The following is a 19,595-nucleotide window of genomic DNA, read 5'->3' on the forward strand; positions in this document are numbered from 1 at the left end:
TTTTTTTCAAGAACGTATTAGGTACCAGTACCAATATTAATTGAGAGACACTATGCATTTTTTATTGGCTGAAGGTGAGAAATGAAAGTTTAATATGAAGAATGAATACTGGGCAGACGATATTCAAAAGTATGAGCCGCTATCAAACTAGATTCTAAAGAAGAAGGCTATATGCGGAGAGATACATAATGAATTAAAAAAGGTATTATTGCAATTATATATAAATGTCATATAAATGACAGATAACGGGCAGTCAAATGAATACGAGATAGGTGGAGAAAAGTAATTACAGTTGTTTATTATTTCAAAAGTAATTTGACATAACTGTTAACACATTTATCCCACTGTGAGACAAAAAGGTAAATGCCTTCATGGAACAACGTATGCGGTTTCCCACGTGTTCCCAAGGTTGTTTAGACTACGCTATAGAAGTTTTGTAGGAAGCCCTTACACCGTCCGTACAGACTCTCTCCCCCATGCGCTTTACATATTTGTGGAGCCCTGAAGAAAGACATTATTGGCTGTCTACTTGATTCAGATGAAGAGGTGCACGAATGGGTACTATTATGGTTCTTTAGGCAGCTGCAAAACTTTATCCATGAAGGCACTAACTGTCTTGTCTCACAGTGGTACATATGAATTAGCAGTTATGGTGATTAAAAAGGTTACTAACTTTTTTTCCCATCAGTCTTGTTTTCGTTGGCTGCAACTTTTAGACACATGAAAGCACATTATGTATAGTTGGCGACAGATCCACCTTTTTACCTATATCCCGCTCGATGGAGATCGCCGCAATTGGTTGCATGAACGCCTGTATGTTTCAGATTACACGCGGTCGGAGGTGTGTTTCTCAATCATCAGCCTTTTGCTCATCTTCATGGGCACCTTCTTCTCGGTGTACACATTCCGGAATCCTCGCTACATGTTCAAGAGGTTGGCTGGCGGCATACACTTCCTCGCTTGTAAGTACCGTCCTGTTCTAACAGGGAGTGGTCATCACATCCATATTCACCCATACTCACCCGACATAATATTATTAGTAACCCCCTTACAAGGGAACACTAGACCCTTTGGAACGCTGTAAATACTACGTTACTACAAATGATTCAAGCGATTTCATAAATTCACTCAATGTTAATTTACATATTGTCACAAAAGACATATATTATAAAAACTCAAAAAGATTTGTACTATTGCAGCCGCATTTCAGATTTCTGTCATAAGAGTGCGGTAGTGAGCAGTTAGGCAAGATGATGGCAGGCGCCGATAAAGCGTGTATTATTCCTGAAATGCATTCACGTCAGTCTCGCTACTTAAACCAAGGCAGATGTTTTGTGTGGGGTTACGTGGGATATTTAGTATGTATGCCTCTTCTATCAGCAAATCTACCGGAACTGTGAGCTCACATCAACGGCGCTTTTGAAAGAATTGATAGGGACTTGCTGTGCGGAACGTGGGAAAAACTTGATATATGCAGAATCAGTAGGGGTCACGTATGGAGCACTTCTGATACGTAAAAGAAAGAAAAGAGATTTTCTACGTCAGAGCAAAGCCCTGCGAGAATATGTCAAACAATATAGCTACAGCAAATCTGTGAAATCGCTTCAGTCAATTACAATAACATTCTAGTGTGGAATTGGTACTAGGAGATCATGTGGACGTCCACCACTTACGTAGTTCTTGGCGTTGAAAGAAAGGAGGAACGAAGATGAGAGTTTAACGAATGGACTAGAGGGATGTCGGCCGTCTCTTTTGCAGAGGAACCATCCCGACATTTGCTTTAAGCGATATAGGGAAATCACACTAAATCTAAGCCTGAATGGCCAGATGGGGGTTTAAACCGTCGTCCTCCCGAATGCAAGTCCAGTGTGCTAACCACTACCCCACCTCGCTCAGTCATGCATGGCATTGAAGTTGTGGGTACGTACCTGATGGTTGTACGAAATGAGCGCAGGAAGGAAGATCGGTCGACCCGGAGAAGTGCCAGAAAGGCAGAAGGGACCTATGCTTGGGCTTGCTCACAGCCATATCGCCAGTGAAGCTGACTGATTTGTTGCTTTATCAATGCGGTATGTCCGACGTATCTACGAGGAATGATGCACCACTCACAGCCTTGGAATAGTGGTCGTTAAAATATCGTCACCAGCAAGGACGGGAGACGAGTGTCACAACTTGTCAATGACAATCTCTTCTAAGCCAGACAGCAATTTCTCGCGTAAGAGAATGCAAGTCCATCTCAATCAGCTTCCAAGCGAACATTGGTTGATTAATTGAGTGACGTATTTATTCAGCCGGTTGAGCAATAAAAAATGAGTTGATGTAGTCAATTGTTGGTACAAACGTTCTTATTAAATATACATATATGAACACTTACCATTTGTACAGTTCTTATAATTAGTTTACAATATTCATAATTATGTCAAATAGTGTTTCCTAAAATATGGGGTATTCATGAGTATGAAGTGACTACCTGCAATTATTCTAAGTATTCATTTACAATGTAACAGCTTTTACCTAATGAAAATGTTTTTAGCATTTGGTTAAAGATATGAAGTTCATTTACACCTTTAATTTCCTGTATCAGCATGTTGTACAGTTTTAGTCCATTATATAGCATATTGCTCTGTGTTTTTGACTTGTTTTTCCTGTTTAGGTGTAAGTAGTGACTGGGTCCAGTTTCAGGGTCATGTATTGAGCTGTTTGTAGTATACAGACGAATATTTTTTTCTTATGTACGTTATAGACTGGAAAATGTATTCACATGCGACAGTTAGAATTTCTAGCTTTTTGAATAAATCAATACAATGGACCCTAACGCTACTGTTTGTTGTTATCTGTACAACCATTTTCTGTAGATTGAAGACAGTCTTTATGTTTGCAACATTTATTCCCCAAACTGTGATTCCGTAACTGAGGATTGAATGTACATATCCTAAATAGGTCACATTGAGGCATGAAATATTTCACGATGGTTCATCCATTCAGAAAGCGCAACATGTTGTGCACAGTCTCTATACCAAAGCTTTTACATGTTCTGTCTGTTTCAACTGGCAGTCTACATTCAACCCCAAGAATTTGGTGTCCATTGCACATTCTAATACATCATGACTGTATTTTTAATCTAGCATAATCGTGTTTTTCATTGTACAGGAAGAACATGCAACTAAGTTTTCTTTATGTGAAGAGTTACTTTTGTAAGACATACTTCGTTTTCGTATCTCTTTCACTGTTTCTACGATCGATTAATTTAAGTTGGTATCACTATTATGTTCCTGTTTGTTTTCAATTCGATGGAGTCATGCCGATGCCCAGAGGAAGTGCCCGCTTAACATGCGTGTTATTTTCAATTTTCAGTGCCCTTTCTGATCAGCAAATCCCAACTCTGTGCTGGTTCATTGCAGTGCATCATTACGTTAGTTTACCTAAGTTTTTAGATGGATCTGTGTTGGTGAGAGAGCAAGGGAGGCTTCATTATCTTTGGTGACACAGTGGCGAGATGGATACGCTAAAAAAAACTGCAGGAGAGCCAAACGGCAAATTTCTGTGGGGTATACGTGACTCAGCCGGCATATGCCGATGTCAAAACGGACATTCATGCCAAATTTACAAGTGAGGCGTTTCACTGGCCCGTCCGATTTCTACGGGAGAAGTTTCTGGTAGCTTTCTCTCTGCAAAAGTGCGCCCACGTAAGATGTATTTCTGCACGCTCTTCTCGGTATGTGATTGGCGTATACTGTCATGCAGAAAAGCGAGGCAGAGAACTGGTCGGTGTGGACTGTGAAAAACTGCGGGCATGGTGCCCTCTTGGACGCTGTAGTGAGAATAGATAGATAAAGCGGTACGAAGAGGAGAGTTGAAAGGGTTTTGGGAACATGACGAGGCCAGTTAGCGTTGGGCGGACTCTGAATGTGCAGTCACATACATCAGTAATCGTAAAGTTCAGTCAGATTTCGTCGGAGAATTATAGAGATTATAGCGAATAATTTCATTCCCACGCATGGTCAGATAAAAGCTGGGAGTATCTGGGAGTTAATTCGATTCTAAGGTTCTCAGATAAACTTTGGGGTACTGAACAAACTCGATTCATGCCGGACACAGCAGATGAGTGGTGAAAGACCACAGAGATTGCTGCCTTCCGAAGTTGTTCCAGCCAACTCGCTGAAATGGCAAGAAGCAAATAACTGAAAGCTTGGCTAGAGATGAGCTGCGGACTCAGGAGTAATTGATAGCTTCATCAGTATTTTCATCTTTGCTCCTCGCGCTAAGACAGCTAGTCGTGTTAGAGGGGCAATTGTGCCAGCAACGCTGAGCCATAATGAACTCCAAATTTTGGTCATCCCTGGCTTAAATAGTTCATTTTCTACCGATAGAACTTGGTACATTTACATCTACATTCTACATCTACATTTATACTCCGCAGGCCACCCAACGGTGTGTGGCGGAGGGCACTTTACGTGCCACTGTCATTACCTCCCTTTCCTGTTCCAGTCGCGTATGGTTCGCGGGAAGAATGACTGTCTGAAAGCCTCCGTGCGCGCTCTAATCTCTCTAATTTTACATTCGTGATCTCCTCGGGAGGTATAAGTAGGGGGAAGCAATAAATTCGATACCTCATCCAGAAACACACCCTCTCGAAACCTGGCGAGCAAGCTACACTGCGATGCAGAGCGCCTCTCTTGCAGAGTCTGCCACTTGAGTTTATTAAACGTCTCCGTAACGCTATCACGGTTACCAAATAACCTTGTGACGAAACGCGCCGCTCTTCTTTGGATCTTCTCTACCTCCTCCGTCAACCCGATCTGGTACGGATCCCACACTGATGAGCAATACTCAAGTATAGGTCGAACGAGTGTTTTGTAAGCCACCTCCTTTGTTGATGGACTACATTTTCTAAGCACTCTCCCAATGAATCTCAACCTGGTATCCGCCTTACCAACAATTAATTTTATATGATCATTCCACTTCAAATCGTTCCGCACGCATACTCCCAGATATTTTACAGAAGTAACTGCTACCAGTGTTTGTTCCGCTATCATATAATCATACAATAAAGGATCCTTCTTTCTATGTATTCACAATACATTAGATTTGTCTATGTTAAGGGGCAGTTGCCACTCCCTGCAGCAAGTGCCTATCCGCTGCAGATCTTCCTGCATTGCAGTTCAGGTTGACGAACGATTTAAAATTATAACAGAAGGTTGGGATTTTTGACGAAGTAAGATGTAGATACGCTTATATTGGCCAGGAACAGAAATCCGTTAACTCTTTATTTAAGCTTTGTCAGTGATAACCCCCAGAAATCTACGACGATTTGTAATACCCTTAATCACAATAAAACAGCAAGTACCTTTCACTTTATTTTTTGTGAGAGGTTGTGGATTGCTTTTTGAGTGCAGTGTTGGAGTTTTAGCTTTCATCACTATGTTGCTGTCATCAACAAACAGTAGTTTTTCCCCACATCCAACACACTGTGGGGAATCATTAATAAGAATTTACATATGAGCAACAGTAACCAGTTGTGAATCCAGAATTACGTTCTTGGATCAGGCATCACAGTTTGCTATGATCTTGCTATCCTTCAAAACATAAATCACAGTAACACTTACTTTTTATGTGCCTGCCACAGATGCCTATGATTTTAATAATAACAACAGTAAAATATGTAAAATATTTTAATATACTGGTAATAAAATATTTTAATTACAATAGAAAATATATATGTTTAATAGCAGTTTGTTGTTTACATCAGTGGTTGGTGCACTGCCTTAGCATAACTTCCAAGAAATTGCCATTCTGAGAAATATAGCATCTGGAAACAATTTGTCTGAATATTTGAGATGCACTAAGTGTCACACAGTTGATTTAAGAACTATAATAGCAACAAATTTGGTAACTTACATAATATAAAACAGAAGTGTGCACTCGGCATTATCAGTATTTTATTTAGTGTTAAGATTGTGATGACAATTCTACATACTAGTTATGCAAGCATGTGGATGAGAGGCATGCTGTTTCTATCAGTTTTTCCCCCACAATATGGCCTTTCCCTTGCTGTCTTGTCTTACTCAGCTTCCTGTGGTTTGTCTGTTTTGGCTGCAAACTCACAATTGATTTGATTGTTGACAGTAGTTACAGTCAACCTGTGGATGTGGACCTTGCACTCAAGCAAGCAACTGTGTTAACATAGCATGTAATTTCTAGAAATAACTGTCATTTTCAGGATGCTTAGTTTTAATTACACTCAAGAGTTTGGATAAGAAATTTATACACTCCTGGAAATGGAAAAAAGAACACATTGACACCGGTGTGTCAGACCCACCATACTTGCTCCGGACACTGCGAGAGGGCTGTACAAGCAATGATCACACGCACGGCACAGCGGACACACCAGGAACCGCGGTGTTGGCCGTCGAATGGCGCTAGCTGCGCAGCATTTGTGCACCACCGCCGTCAGTGTCAGCCAGTTTGCCATGGCATACGGAGCTCCATCGCAGTCTTTAACACTGGTAGCATGCCGCGACAGTGTGGACGTGAACCGTATGTGCAGTTGACGGACTTTGAGCGAGGGCGTATAGTGGGCATGCGGGAGGCCGGGTGGACGTACCGCCGAATTGCTCAACACGTGGGGCGTGAGGTCTCCACAGTACATCGATGTTGTCGCCAGTGGTCGGCGGAAGGTGCACGTGCCCGTCGACCTGGGACCGGACCGCAGCGACGCACGGATGCACGCCAAGACCGTAGGATCCTACGCAGTGCCGTAGGGGACCGCACCGCCACTTCCCAGCAAATTAGGGACACTGTTGCTCCTGGGGTATCGGCGAGGACCATTCGCAACCGTCTCCATGAAGCTGGGCTACGGTCCCGCACACCGTTAGGCCGTCTTCCGCTCACGCCCCAACATCGTGCAGCCCGCCTCCAGTGGTGTCGCGACAGGCGTGAATGGAGGGACGAATGGAGACGTGTCGTCTTCAGCGATGAGAGTCGCTTCTGCCTTGGTGCCAATGATGGTCGTATGCGTGTTTGGCGCCGTGCAGGTGAGCGCCACAATCAGGACTGCATACGACCGAGGCACACAGAGCCAACACCCGGCATCATGGTGTGGGGAGCGATCTCCTACACTGGCCGTACACCACTGGTGATCGTCGAGGGGACACTGAATAGTGCACGGTACATCCAAACCGTCATCGAACCCATCGTTCTACCATTCCTAGACCGGCAAGGGAACTTGCTGTTCCAACAGGACAATGCACGTCCGCATGTATCCCGTGCCACCCAACGTGCTCTAGAAGGTGTAAGTCAACTACCCTGGCCAGCAAGATCTCCGGATCTGTCCCCCATTGAGCATGTTTGGGACTGGATGAAGCGTCGTCTCACGCGGTCTGCACGTCCAGCACGAACGCTGGTCCAACTGAGGCGCCAGGTGGAAATGGCATGGCAAGCCGTTCCACAGGACTACATCCAGCATCTCTACGATCGTCTCCATGGGAGAATAGCAGCCTGCATTGCTGCGAAAGGTGGATATACACTGTACTGGTGCCGACATTGTGCATGCTCTGTTGCCTGTGTCTATGTGCCTGTGGTTCTGTCAGTGTGATCATGTGATGTATCTGACCCCAGGAATGTGTCAATAAAGTTTCCCCTTCCTGGGACAATGAATTCATGGTGTTCTTATTTCAATTTCCAGGAGTGTATTTGTGAAAATATGAACATTTTCCACTAAAATGTGAAAATGTGTGTGGGTAAAGGGGAGGGAGGGTGGGGGTCATGATTCTCCCATGCCTCCATCTCCCACTTGGATCTGCCCCATTGGTAAAGATCATCAGTTGCAATATCCTGGAGCATATTCTAAGCTCAAAATTCATAATGTGCTGGAGGAAAAGGACATCTGGAAAGAATCAAGACATATTCATTAAAAGTCACTAGTGTGGGAACAGTTCCTTTATTCACAGACAATGTCATATGAACAGTAGATGCTAGTGACCAGGAAGATTTGTCTTCATAGATTTAGGATTGGTGTATGGCACTGGAGCACACTGTCACCTGACAACCTGTATTACCGTATCTAGTTTAGCTCCACAGTCACATGGTTAGCTCCATTAATTTTTGACTGTGTAGAGCATATAACACTGTACTGGATGGAATACGTTAAACAAAAATAAGAGTGACATCAGAGGTTCTGCAGGAAAGCGTAAGAAGAGCCCGAATATTCTCAGTATACACCCACAACCAGATTTATCGCTGATGAGTACAGGAAGTATAATTTTCATGAAATTCAAAGTGATTTGATCCGTATGTTCAATTGGTATACAGGATGTTTGCTCTTCTTTAATGTAAATAAAGTCAGGGTAATGCTATAATAAAAACAAAAAAAACTTGATAACAATTAATTTTAAAATCCGTTGTAAGCTTCTGGAACCTCTCATAGTGTTTCAATTGGTCTGCTGTTGAGTGATGTGACATAGAAAGGAATTGATGATGATTATGGTTTCATGTCCCATCGATGAAGTTGTAATTAGGGTTGGAGTAGTAGCTTGAATAGGACTGTGATGGGGAAGGAAATCTGCTGGCAGTATGAAAACTAATGATCCAGCTCACTTGATGCTGTGAAATAGGCTGAACATATGAAACAAGTAGTTCAGAAATGGAACACTTAAATCCTTTTTCTTGTGCTGCAATAGATACAATCATACAGTTAATTTCATCTGTATAAACTTGGGTAAAAGTGTAAATTTGAAAGCAACATTAAATGTAGTCAGGTCATTCACACATTTTGGCTGAGTTTTGAAGGAGAGGATATAATTTGTTCTCTTGGGGTGAGCAGCTCTTACATTAAGGATTATATTTACCCACTTTCTCAACTGCAGAACTGCTATATCTTACAGAAAAGTAAGTACACTGTGATTATCTGAAAAGGGAATACTACAGAAAGTATGGATAGAACTACCAACTGGATGACAGTCAAAAGATCAATGAGAGAACATTTGCAGGATGTTAGATGGAAATGGAAAATTTTATGCTACTTATATTTTTATTAAGATTTTAAATATTTAGAAAAAAAACAATATGGTACTTTAAATTGGAATTATTTGCAATTTCTCTATTAACAGTCAGACTCTATTAAATTTTGAGTGTGTACGTATTGTTCTCTCACAGAAAGTGGCTGATGTATGTGCATGCTCTATACGCTCAGAACATCACTTTTGGTATTTCTCCTTGATTACCTTGCATCTAGGAAACTCTTGGTCTGTGTGTACTTGATTCCATGATTTGGTTCTGTTAGATGCAATAATATCTGTGCCAGCTCAAGGAGGTGCTGGAAACCATTCAACTGAGACTTATACTGTAACGTTTTAAAGCCACAGTCCCATCATATTAGTAAAAAATGTGTAGAGACTATTCAGCTTTCGTAGAATTGAAATGTACCTGCATCCACCATGCAGAACTAATTCTGCCAGTTTTTACTTTGTCTTGAATTGCATCTGCTAAAGATAAGAATGAAGAGCTTCTACAGGTGGGGGACTGTGACATGTTTCTGATGACTTGATAAATATTTTTGAAGAATGAGTAGTTGTATCAAGTGCAGTGGAGATTGCTTGACAAAATGGATAATAATAAACTGAAATGGAATCTTTGCTAGCACACTTCGTATAATTCTCTCACTTTATGATGTTTTTTGGAAAGGTATAGTCCATCTGTAACGAAGCATATTTTGTTGTTCTTGAGTATGACAGTCAGTACAACTGAATAGTAACATGTAGGTACAGGCTTGGAGCTTACAATGAACTCCCAGTGAGTGAGCCAAAATCCTGATGACTGTATACTAAAAATACTCCAAACAATTGTCTATTGGGTTTGGAAGTATGACAAGAAACAGCGTGCTCCAAATAAACTTCTGGCATGGGTTTTAAACGAAAATAGATTACCTACAAATGCAAACCTGAAGCAGTTTTTCATATTTCTTTTCCTGAGAGCTCTTACATCTTTTTTGCTGCATACAGAACAAGTGTTCACAATCAGTTTATTGTATTAAAATCTTGAAATATTTTTTTTAATTACAAAGTAAGAGAAAAAGCTATATGGCTGCAGATTAAATTACTTGAGGTAATGCAGCAACCAGCCTTGTTTTATGTAGCTCTGTTTACACCAAAATGCACTTTAGATTTCCTTAAATCTTCAGTTTGCATACTACATTTATTTTCATCAATACACCATTTTGAATATTGCAGCTGCTTTTTATTCTGTAACTTACAGCTTCTTATTTAGCATTTATACGCATAATACACTCACTTTTATCTTCACTGATGCACTGGTGCCGTGCAGCATTTGCCATATAGCCAATTTATAAGAACTGATGAAGATATAAATGTATTGGTGTAAATAAAGTTGCACAAAAAGTGGCTGGTTACTGTATTTCTTTCAGTAACCTTGTTCAGAGACAAACTGAAATGCATGATCCACTACTGTATGGTACTGGTACCTACTTTGGCAGAAATATATTTCCATGGCTATGAGATGATCTTGCATGTATGACAATCCCTTTCTTTTAAAGAGGCTTTCTCAAGGAAATTTCATTTTTGATGTATTTCCACTAATCGAAACTACAGAATGTTTTATTGATATAGAGAACCTACCTAAGTAAGTTAATATTATATCTGTGCTAAACTTATGCTGTTTATTGGTTGTCAATATTTTGATAATACAGGCAGAAATAAAGTACACCAAAAGAAATGACTAACAATAACTTTTACCTTTTCTTCTTTCTGTGCTCACTATCTAAACCAACCATCCATAGCTTCACTATTTTTATTCACCATCATTATCATTATAACTTGCATCATTATCTGGGATGACAGTTTCAACTAAACAATAAGAGGTGAGGTAAGTGGCAATATATTTCTATTTACAACTGGCAATTAAATTTATAATCTGTCTATTGTTCAGTCTACTAAGTTTTCCCAGATATAGAAAACTTGATGCACTTTTCACCAAATCACCACAGGACTAACACAGATGAAATGAATCTGTGTTGATTAAGCTGGGGTGGAGCCATCGTTGAGGGAGGGGAGCAGGTTGTGTCAATTCTAAAACTCCTAACAGTGGGGTTTGTCTGGGATCCACAGATCAAGATGCTGGACCAGTCCTTTCTCGCAGCTCAATAAAAATCTGAGGGAGGAAGTAACAAACAAAGATATTGGGGACTTCATTTCATCATTGTTCTGCATAGGTTCTCATCCAGCTTTACTGAAGAACCACGCACAAACTGTTACTGTACCAAAGGAAACCTACATAAGTTCCCATGAACTGCATGAGGAGACAAACCACCCTAAATACTGCAGTGTTTGCTAAAGCTATAGTATTTTTCTGACAATGTTTGAATACCCTAAATTGCAGTTTGTAGAATCACAAATAATAATGCACCAGAATCCTGTGATGCATAATAGTATCCAATAAAATGAAATGAGTGGAAGCAGTAGGTGCTGACGGAAAACCAAATAGTGCTTTTTTCTTATTTACTTTTTTACTTTTCTTTTCTAAATGACTGATTGTAATGGGAACCTGAGGATACAGTGATGAGTTTTCTCTCTCATCAAATGTTGGCGTGAACAACTATCTTAATATCTATTTCCTCTTCTGCATGTAGTGAGTTTTTCTCTTCCCCTCACCAAAAATTATCCAATTTCATGTACATATTTATCTCTATGGGTTGAGAATTTATCAGGTGCAATGACACATGTATTACCTCTACACAGTGCTACACTTAAAGCCAGACATTTCAATTTTAATTTCCTGCAGTATTGTAGTTATGCTGAAGGTCACAATTGGTGTTCTTGAAAGCCATAGGAATCTAGTAAACATAGGAACCACAAAATGGCCAAGATGTTATGGACAAGTGTGGAGTACAACCAAAGAGCTGCAATTATCAAAAGTCTTCACACTGTGTGTTTGCCCACCAAAATAGTTCAATTCTTTGTGTACCCAAGATCAACTGTTTACAATATTGTGGCCAAGTTTAGTGATTCAACAGAGTCTGGGGAAGCTTCCACTAACCTCATTTGAGGAAACGTGTTGTGAACTGCAACAGTCATTGAAAAGGTGTAGGCCCCAATTTCGGAGGACCCATGGCAATCGTTGAGGAAATTGGCATCAGTATTGAATGTCAGCAAACTAACAATGCATTGGATGGCAGAGGAGGACCTTATATGAGTCATTTAATCCAAAACTGGCTCTCAGATAATGTTGACATGTTCTTGTCAAAGGAATTCTGGCCCCTGAATAGCCTAGATTTGAACCCCCTCGACTATTATGTTTGGAGCATCATTGAAAGAGTTACCAGTAAGATGAGGCACCCTAATGTCACACCAGTTCAAGGCAGCATTCATGAATATGGACAGCACTCTTTTAAAGACTGTGTGTGATCACTCCAGGACAATATTGGAGGCAGTCAGTGCAGCTGAAGGGGGTTACATTGAGTAATATTACTCTTGAAAGATACGACTACTTACACATAAAAGGATTTTCATTTTCATTTGTATTTTTTTTTAATTTACTTTTTAAAAAAGTTTCATTTGTCTGGATTTAAATGGCACACCCTGTATAAAAGTTAGATAGACTGCAACAACTGTTGTCAATAACATTTATTTATTGCAAACTTTACACTGATGACTGGCTATCAAACCATATAGAAGCCTTCTGGAATCTTTTTGTGGTTACAAACTAACTCATCAATTAGGAACTATAGACAGCCACCACATTTCAATTGAAAGTTTCTGTTGATGTGTAGAGTCTCATTTATGTAATTTTTGTGATCATAGACTATTAAATGTAACTGCTACAGATATTATTAATGTGACCCCTGAAGTAACACCATAATTTCAGGTAGCATTCCTAATAAAATAATCTGTGTAAAACATGAAGTACCTCTTTGTATTAACTCTAATGCTATTATGCAATGAATGAAAGACTTCAGATTGATATCTTTTCTTGAAGAAGATAGTGCATATCTGAGAGCCGGTACTCCAGAGGAATTTTAGTACATATCTGAGAGTCGGTACTACAGAGGAATAATAGTAAGTAGTTGATGAGAAGAAATACTATAAATATAATATTCTGAAGAATTTTCTTCCATAAACTTAAATCAAAGCTTTAAAAAAAATATCCAAAAGTTATTAAAAGCCTACAGCATGGGGCTTGGTAGTGGGAAGGAAGAAGATAATTTGAGAACCAAGTTGGGAAAAATAGTTCAATGGCAGAGCATTACGTTGTTAAGGAAGCAATATACTATCAGCCACATCCTATAGATACAGCATTACCAGAGGAGGAGAAAAAGAAAGGAATTAGAACAAATGTGGAACAGCTCTCAGTATATACATTCATAGGTGGAGAGAACCATTGCAAAGTATAATAGCAATACCATTTATTGAAATTGTTCACTATGTGAATTTCTTCTACATATACAAGGTGATCACAAAGAGTCTGAAAAACTTGTGCGGTGGTTGCAAGGTAGGTTGTGCTGAGAAATAATCATTAAAAAAAATTGATATGTTACACTGTTTCAGAGCACTAAAGTTATCCAATCAGTACAATGTACACAAATTCAAGAGGCCCACCAGATACAATTAGTGTAAGTTGTTCTCATGGAATAGATGACAGCACATGAGACTGCTTGGCCTTTGGCTGAAGTTTAATCCTTACTTCCATTCCACATCCAGTTTTTTTTTCTTTCTCTTGTTTGGTTTTAGAAAACCACATGAAGAACATGTCTGGCAACACCATCCCTGGTGAGCCACTTGAATTTGCGCATGCAATGGCCTGATTGACTAACTTTAATGCTATCAACTCAGGAAAGGAACAACATACCAAATTTTTTTCTTAACAGTTATTTCTCAGCATAACTTACTTTGCAACACCTTTACAGGCTTTTCAAACTGTTTCTGACCTCTGTAAATTTGTAATACTTTATAAATCAGAAAATTATGTATATAAAGTTATTTTGGCAAAAGTGACTATCCTTCCTTTTAATTACTCAGATACTGTTTTTATTATTACTTCATACTAAGCATTTATGTAAATTAAGTGATTTCAGAGAACGCTGTCAGGTGCCTGTAAACTTGAAAATATATTTAATATCAATGTTAGCATTAACTGGAATTTACATTCTGAGTCCAGCAATTCAGATGGGCCCTATATTATAGAAGAGTGGCTAATAAGGTACTATTTTTCTTTGTTTGTGAATATTTGGGGATTGTACTATCTGATAATAGCCAGGAAACCACCACAATACAAACCTCCATTCTGAAACCCTACTTAAACAAAGTAATAGTATGAGGATGGTTTGAAAAGTAGTCGGAAAAGAATAGAAAAAAAGTGCTTACATCACTGAAACTTTTTTATTTTTCAGTGTAGTCTCCTTGTAGATTAATGCACTTGGTCCAGTGATGTTCCAGTGCTTTGATCCCATCTCAAAAATAAGTTTCTCCACGTGTGCAAATTAGTTGTCAACTCCGGCTATCAATTCTTCATTTGAAGTGAATCTTCGTCCATCAAGAAAAATTTTCAGTTACGGGAAGAGATGGAAGTTTGATGGAGCTATATCAGGTGAAAAAGCGAGTGTGGAAACAATTCATACTTTAGTTCGTGCAATTTTGACATGGCGACCGCACATGTATGCGGGCACGCATTGTCTTGATGGAAGATGACTTTCTTTCTTGCTAAACATGGCCTTTTTTCATGTATCTTTTGTTGCAGTTTGTCCAGAAGGTTAGCATAGTATTCTCCAGTAATTGTTTGCCCAGTGGGGAGATAATCTACAAACAGAATCCCATTCACATCCCAGAACACTGATGCCTTGACCTTTTCTGCCAAAGGAATTGTATTTGTTTTCTTTGGTGGTGGAGAATCAGCATGTTTCCACTGGTTTGACTGATCTTTTGTCTCTTTGGTATAGTAGTGCACCCAGGTTTCATCTGTGGTCTCAAACTGGTGCAAAAAATTTCGTTCATTGCTCCTAAAATGGGCCAAACATTGTTCCGATATGTCCATTCTCATGCTTCTTTTATCCAGCATCAAGAGTCATGGCACCAATCTTGCAGATAATTTTTTCATTTCTAATTCTTCATTTAAAATGTGATATACCCTTTCAGATGACATCTGGCAAGCGTGAGCAATTTCAAGCACTTTCAATCGGCGATCCTCCACAATCATTTTGTGCTCTTGTGCAATGGTTTCTGGAGTAGTGACACATCTTGGCCGATCACTGCACGGCTCATCATATAAGCTCTTACCGACCAAAATTAAATTCATTTGTCCACTTGGCAACAGCTGAATATGAAGGACCAGAGTCTCCCAGTGCATTCTGGAAATCAGCATGAATGTCCTTTGCTTTTCATAACTTTCTGTATGGAGTGCTTAATCAATGCTTGAATCTCAATTTTTTCCACCTTTGCAAATCACTATGTGGGAACAACAACAGAGCCATGTCACTGCCACAGCTCTCTTCCAAGAGCACTGATGTGGCACATGTTTACAGGCAACAGTCCAATGAATATCATGTGAACAATTTGTTTTCCTAGCCCTGACCTCTCGTGGTGATTCTGAGAACTTTTCAAACCACCCTTGTATGAAAACGGATAAATTAAGTTCAGAAATGAGTGTATTGTATTGAAGGCCATTGGCAGAGTGATATGTTAGGACAATAAAATATGCAATACATTTCCTGTGTTTTGAGAATATAAGAAGCTGATATTGGAGATACAACCTAACATATTTACCTAATCAGCATATTTACCTAATCATAAGATGAGGTTTTTCTCCCCAAATTCATCATTCAAAAAATACAGGCCACCTTATACTCACAGATTAAACTTGCTGCAAAGATCAACATTTTTATGTTGTGTAATGGATTAATACAGGGATTGTCCTACATTTACAGATGAAGCTTTGGTGATGAAGGTCATGTGCAGGCTTATTTTGAAAATTTAGGGAAGAAATACTGACTTCAGCATGGCTAAGAACTACAGTGAATGTGGGGAGGGAAGTGATGGGTGGGAAGTAAATTTCATCTGGCTGCCAAACATGGGAATGCGTACTGTGTTCCTTGGCTTCTTATGACCATCTACCATGTTTAAACTAAAGTTTACCTCAAATAATTTGTAATCAAAATTGAACTGACTTTAAAATCAAACAAATACTCAGCAACAATATACATTTCTCCAGAAGACAGTAAAAGTCCAGACAAGGGCCTATGGCGTACTTATGTGTTCCACGTGGCAGTGTTGTCAGTGCTCACCACAAGGTACAATGGGAACTGAAGGGGGAGTGTTAGCTGCTGTTTGTACTCAGCCAATAAGAGGACACTGGGCAGGCTACATATTTGGAAGCCAGAGATAAAGGTATATTGTCATCCTCACAACAACATAGCTGCAAAATCCACTACACATCCAGGGGGAGGGGGAGGCTGTGTTATCAGGTCCCACCATAACCATATCCTCAGAAATCACATGACATTTAGAGGAAACATCCAAATGTTTGTGAGGACAGTTATAAGTTTTATTGATGTCCATTTCACTTGCAGCAATTTAAGCCCTTGCTCTTAGGTCCCACCCTAATGTCCATCTTGGAATTTGCAACATATTCAGAATAAATAGCTAAATACAAGGTCGTGAGAAAAGTAATGAGGTTAATTTTTTGTTGAACAAAGTTCTTATTTCTTTCAAAAACCAATATTCTCCTCTTCAAGGTAATTCCCTATAGCAGTTATAAACTGGCAGAGTCATCGTTTCCAGCCTTGACAGTGCCTTTAACATATTGGTCACATTCTTTTGAATGCTCTCCAAAGCCCCAAAATGGCGATGATGTAGGCACTGTTGTGATGGAGCATCCATTCATCTGCAATGTCCTGTCTCACTTGGTTCACCCTCTTCCTGAGCCTTTCAAGGACATCTTTGTCAAACATTTAGTTGACAGTTTTCCCTGGAGGAACCAATTCCATATGCTCGATACCCCTTCTGTCAAGAAAGCAAATTGGCATGGTTTTGATCTTTGATTGGTCATTTGAGCTTTCTTCAGTTGCGGAGTGCCCATCCTCACTTTGCCACTTTGTCTCAGGATCATACTCAAAAATCCAGGCTCCATCACCTGTGATCACACAACTGAACCATTCATGGTCATTGGCAATCCCCTCAAGAAGATCAACAAATACATTTTTCCTTCCACTCACCTATGAGGTTTTTTTGTATCATTTTGGCACAGACCTTTCACATGTTCAAAACTTCAGTCAAAATTTTATGTATGGTGACAGTATTTAAGTTTAACACATCACCCATCATCCTTATGACTACACATTGGTGTGATCTCGCAAAAGCACACACATGTTCGATGTTTTCATTAGGTTTTCAAGTTGAAGATCTTCCTGAGCAAGCTTCATTTTCAATGTGTTCTCAGCCTTCCAAAAAGTATTTGTGCCAGGAAAAAACATTTACATTTCATAAGCAATGTTCCCCAAAGACCTGTTTCTACTTTTCAAAGGTCACACCCTCTCATTCCCAAGTTTAAGCTTGATGGCATTATGTTGCCCTCAATTCTGCTGTTGATGGCTGTATGGGGCTGATACTTAGACTGAGCATCTGGAGAGGATGAACACAGCTGGCCTACACAATAACAACAACAGAGAGTTGCTAGATCACTGGCAGTATTGTCAGTATCATTACTTTTTTCAAGCACCTTGTGTTCGTGACAACCATGGCACTGTATTATTCTGTAAATGTGTATATTTAAGTTCCATCTACAGGCCCAGACTTATCAGTCTGTAAGAAGACAGTCTGTATTCTGTGCTGCAGGGGAAAAAGGGATTTAATTTTCATAATGTTCAAAAGGCACGTTACCTACATGTGTTTGTACCTACTTGAACTCAACTCGGTGATAACACTTTTGCATTTACAGAACTGTGAATTCTGTTAAAACATTGCTATAGTAGTGTGTCAAATAGAGGAAAGATGCATGCCATCAAGGTTTTATCTTAAGCTGTTAAGTCAGCTCTACTGGCCAATTTGTATGTGGTTTTGGGAGATTTCACACTTTCATCTAGGCAAATGCACTAACATTCAAAGGGTGCTGCTTCTCAATTGTACCAAAAAGGCTTTCCTCATGTTAGAACTTTTTGTGTTCCATATTTTCATTTTCAATGCCAAAACCAATATGGCTGCTAAAAAATTATAAATATGATTTAGATATATTTATGTGTTGTTGATAATTTTGCTGGATGCATATTTTTTTAATCATATGCAGAGAACATTTCAAACTGTTAAGTTCAGGAATACATCATTTGTAATTATTTTAATAGTATAAAAATATCTATTTAATGTGTACCAAGCAAATGGCTCTTACAGTCTTAGTTTGAAAATATTACAAGAAAAATTTATTTCTTGGGAAATGATGAATCAATTAGACAGGGTGTTTAAAAAGTGTCACATGTTCCTACAGGAGGTATTACTGGTCAAAACTAGAAGAAAAGCTCATGTAATGATATGTTCAGAAACCAATACCTGTAGAGATAGGGAAAATCTGTCCTCTCAGTCTCATCTGTCTGTTACATGGAAGTACACACTATAGGCAGTGCTGCATGCACTATCTACACATCCTACACATCTTCCAACCCTTCATCACAGTGAATCACATACTCATTCCAATATATGTGGCTCCATTGTATTTCATTACATACACTGGTCAAATGCACCTGTAACATCTGCACATGGTTTGGACATACATCAACACCTTTAAATGTCCCCATAGTCAGTAATCCAGCGCATTCTACTCCAATGAATGGGAAGGTCATATTACTAAACCTCCTTGGCCAATCTATCATCCATGAAACATTTTAGTAGGGTACTGTCACGTGATCTGTAGAAAAAGAGGTAATGCCTTGCCATGTATAAATTACAGTTGTTTTTCGGCAAGGGTAATGGTCTATCTACAAGATTACTGGTAATTCATCATCCAATGAATAGCAAGAGTAGAATTGACTACATAATTGAATATTAAACATTACTCATCACAAATAAAATGGCCCATATTTCAACAGGTGTTAGTTTCTGAACATATGATTATCAGAATTTTTCTTCTAGTTTTGAGCAATACTATTGCCTGAAGAACTACATGACTTTTTTCAATAAAACACTGTATATTTAATGCCAGTTGTAGAATGAACCACCAACTCCTCAATAAATTTCTGTGAATGACCATATCCATCACTATGTTAAGTTAATTAATGCAAACTGAACAGATGCTTATTACTAAAGTACTTGAAATTTCATTTAGGAGTAATCACAGAAGGAAAACATGTTAAATTCATAGTGTTCATTGGAACTACAGATCAACTCCGAGAAGATATGCATCATATGAAAGCATTAACCTCAATGCATGGTCAATTTTGTCAGTTAAGTATAAATGACTGTGAAAAATGAGTCAGTCTTTCATTTTTTCTTTGCCTTGTCCTCTGTGGCTATATTTTACATTTTTATCAATTCTCATTTCACATCAAGCTGCAAATATGTAATGACTAAAATACTGACATAAATATTTTTCTCAGTGCTAAATATCCA

At 39.2% G+C, this 19,595-nt stretch overlaps 1 protein-coding gene across 1 annotated transcript in view; it reads left to right on the forward strand.

Moving 5' to 3' along the window:
* The window catches only part of LOC126235246 (uncharacterized), a 295,068-nt gene that overhangs the window by 273,280 nt on the left and 2,193 nt on the right, over positions 1-19,595 (forward strand). The window contains exon 3 of the mRNA XM_049943977.1: positions 825-962. Coding sequence (XP_049799934.1) covers positions 825-962 — 138 coding nt within the window. The remainder of the gene's footprint in view (positions 1-824; positions 963-19,595) is intronic.

The sequence above is a fragment of the Schistocerca nitens genome, chromosome 2, assembly GCF_023898315.1.
Source record: "Schistocerca nitens isolate TAMUIC-IGC-003100 chromosome 2, iqSchNite1.1, whole genome shotgun sequence".
NCBI classification, from domain to species: domain Eukaryota; kingdom Metazoa; phylum Arthropoda; class Insecta; order Orthoptera; family Acrididae; genus Schistocerca; species Schistocerca nitens.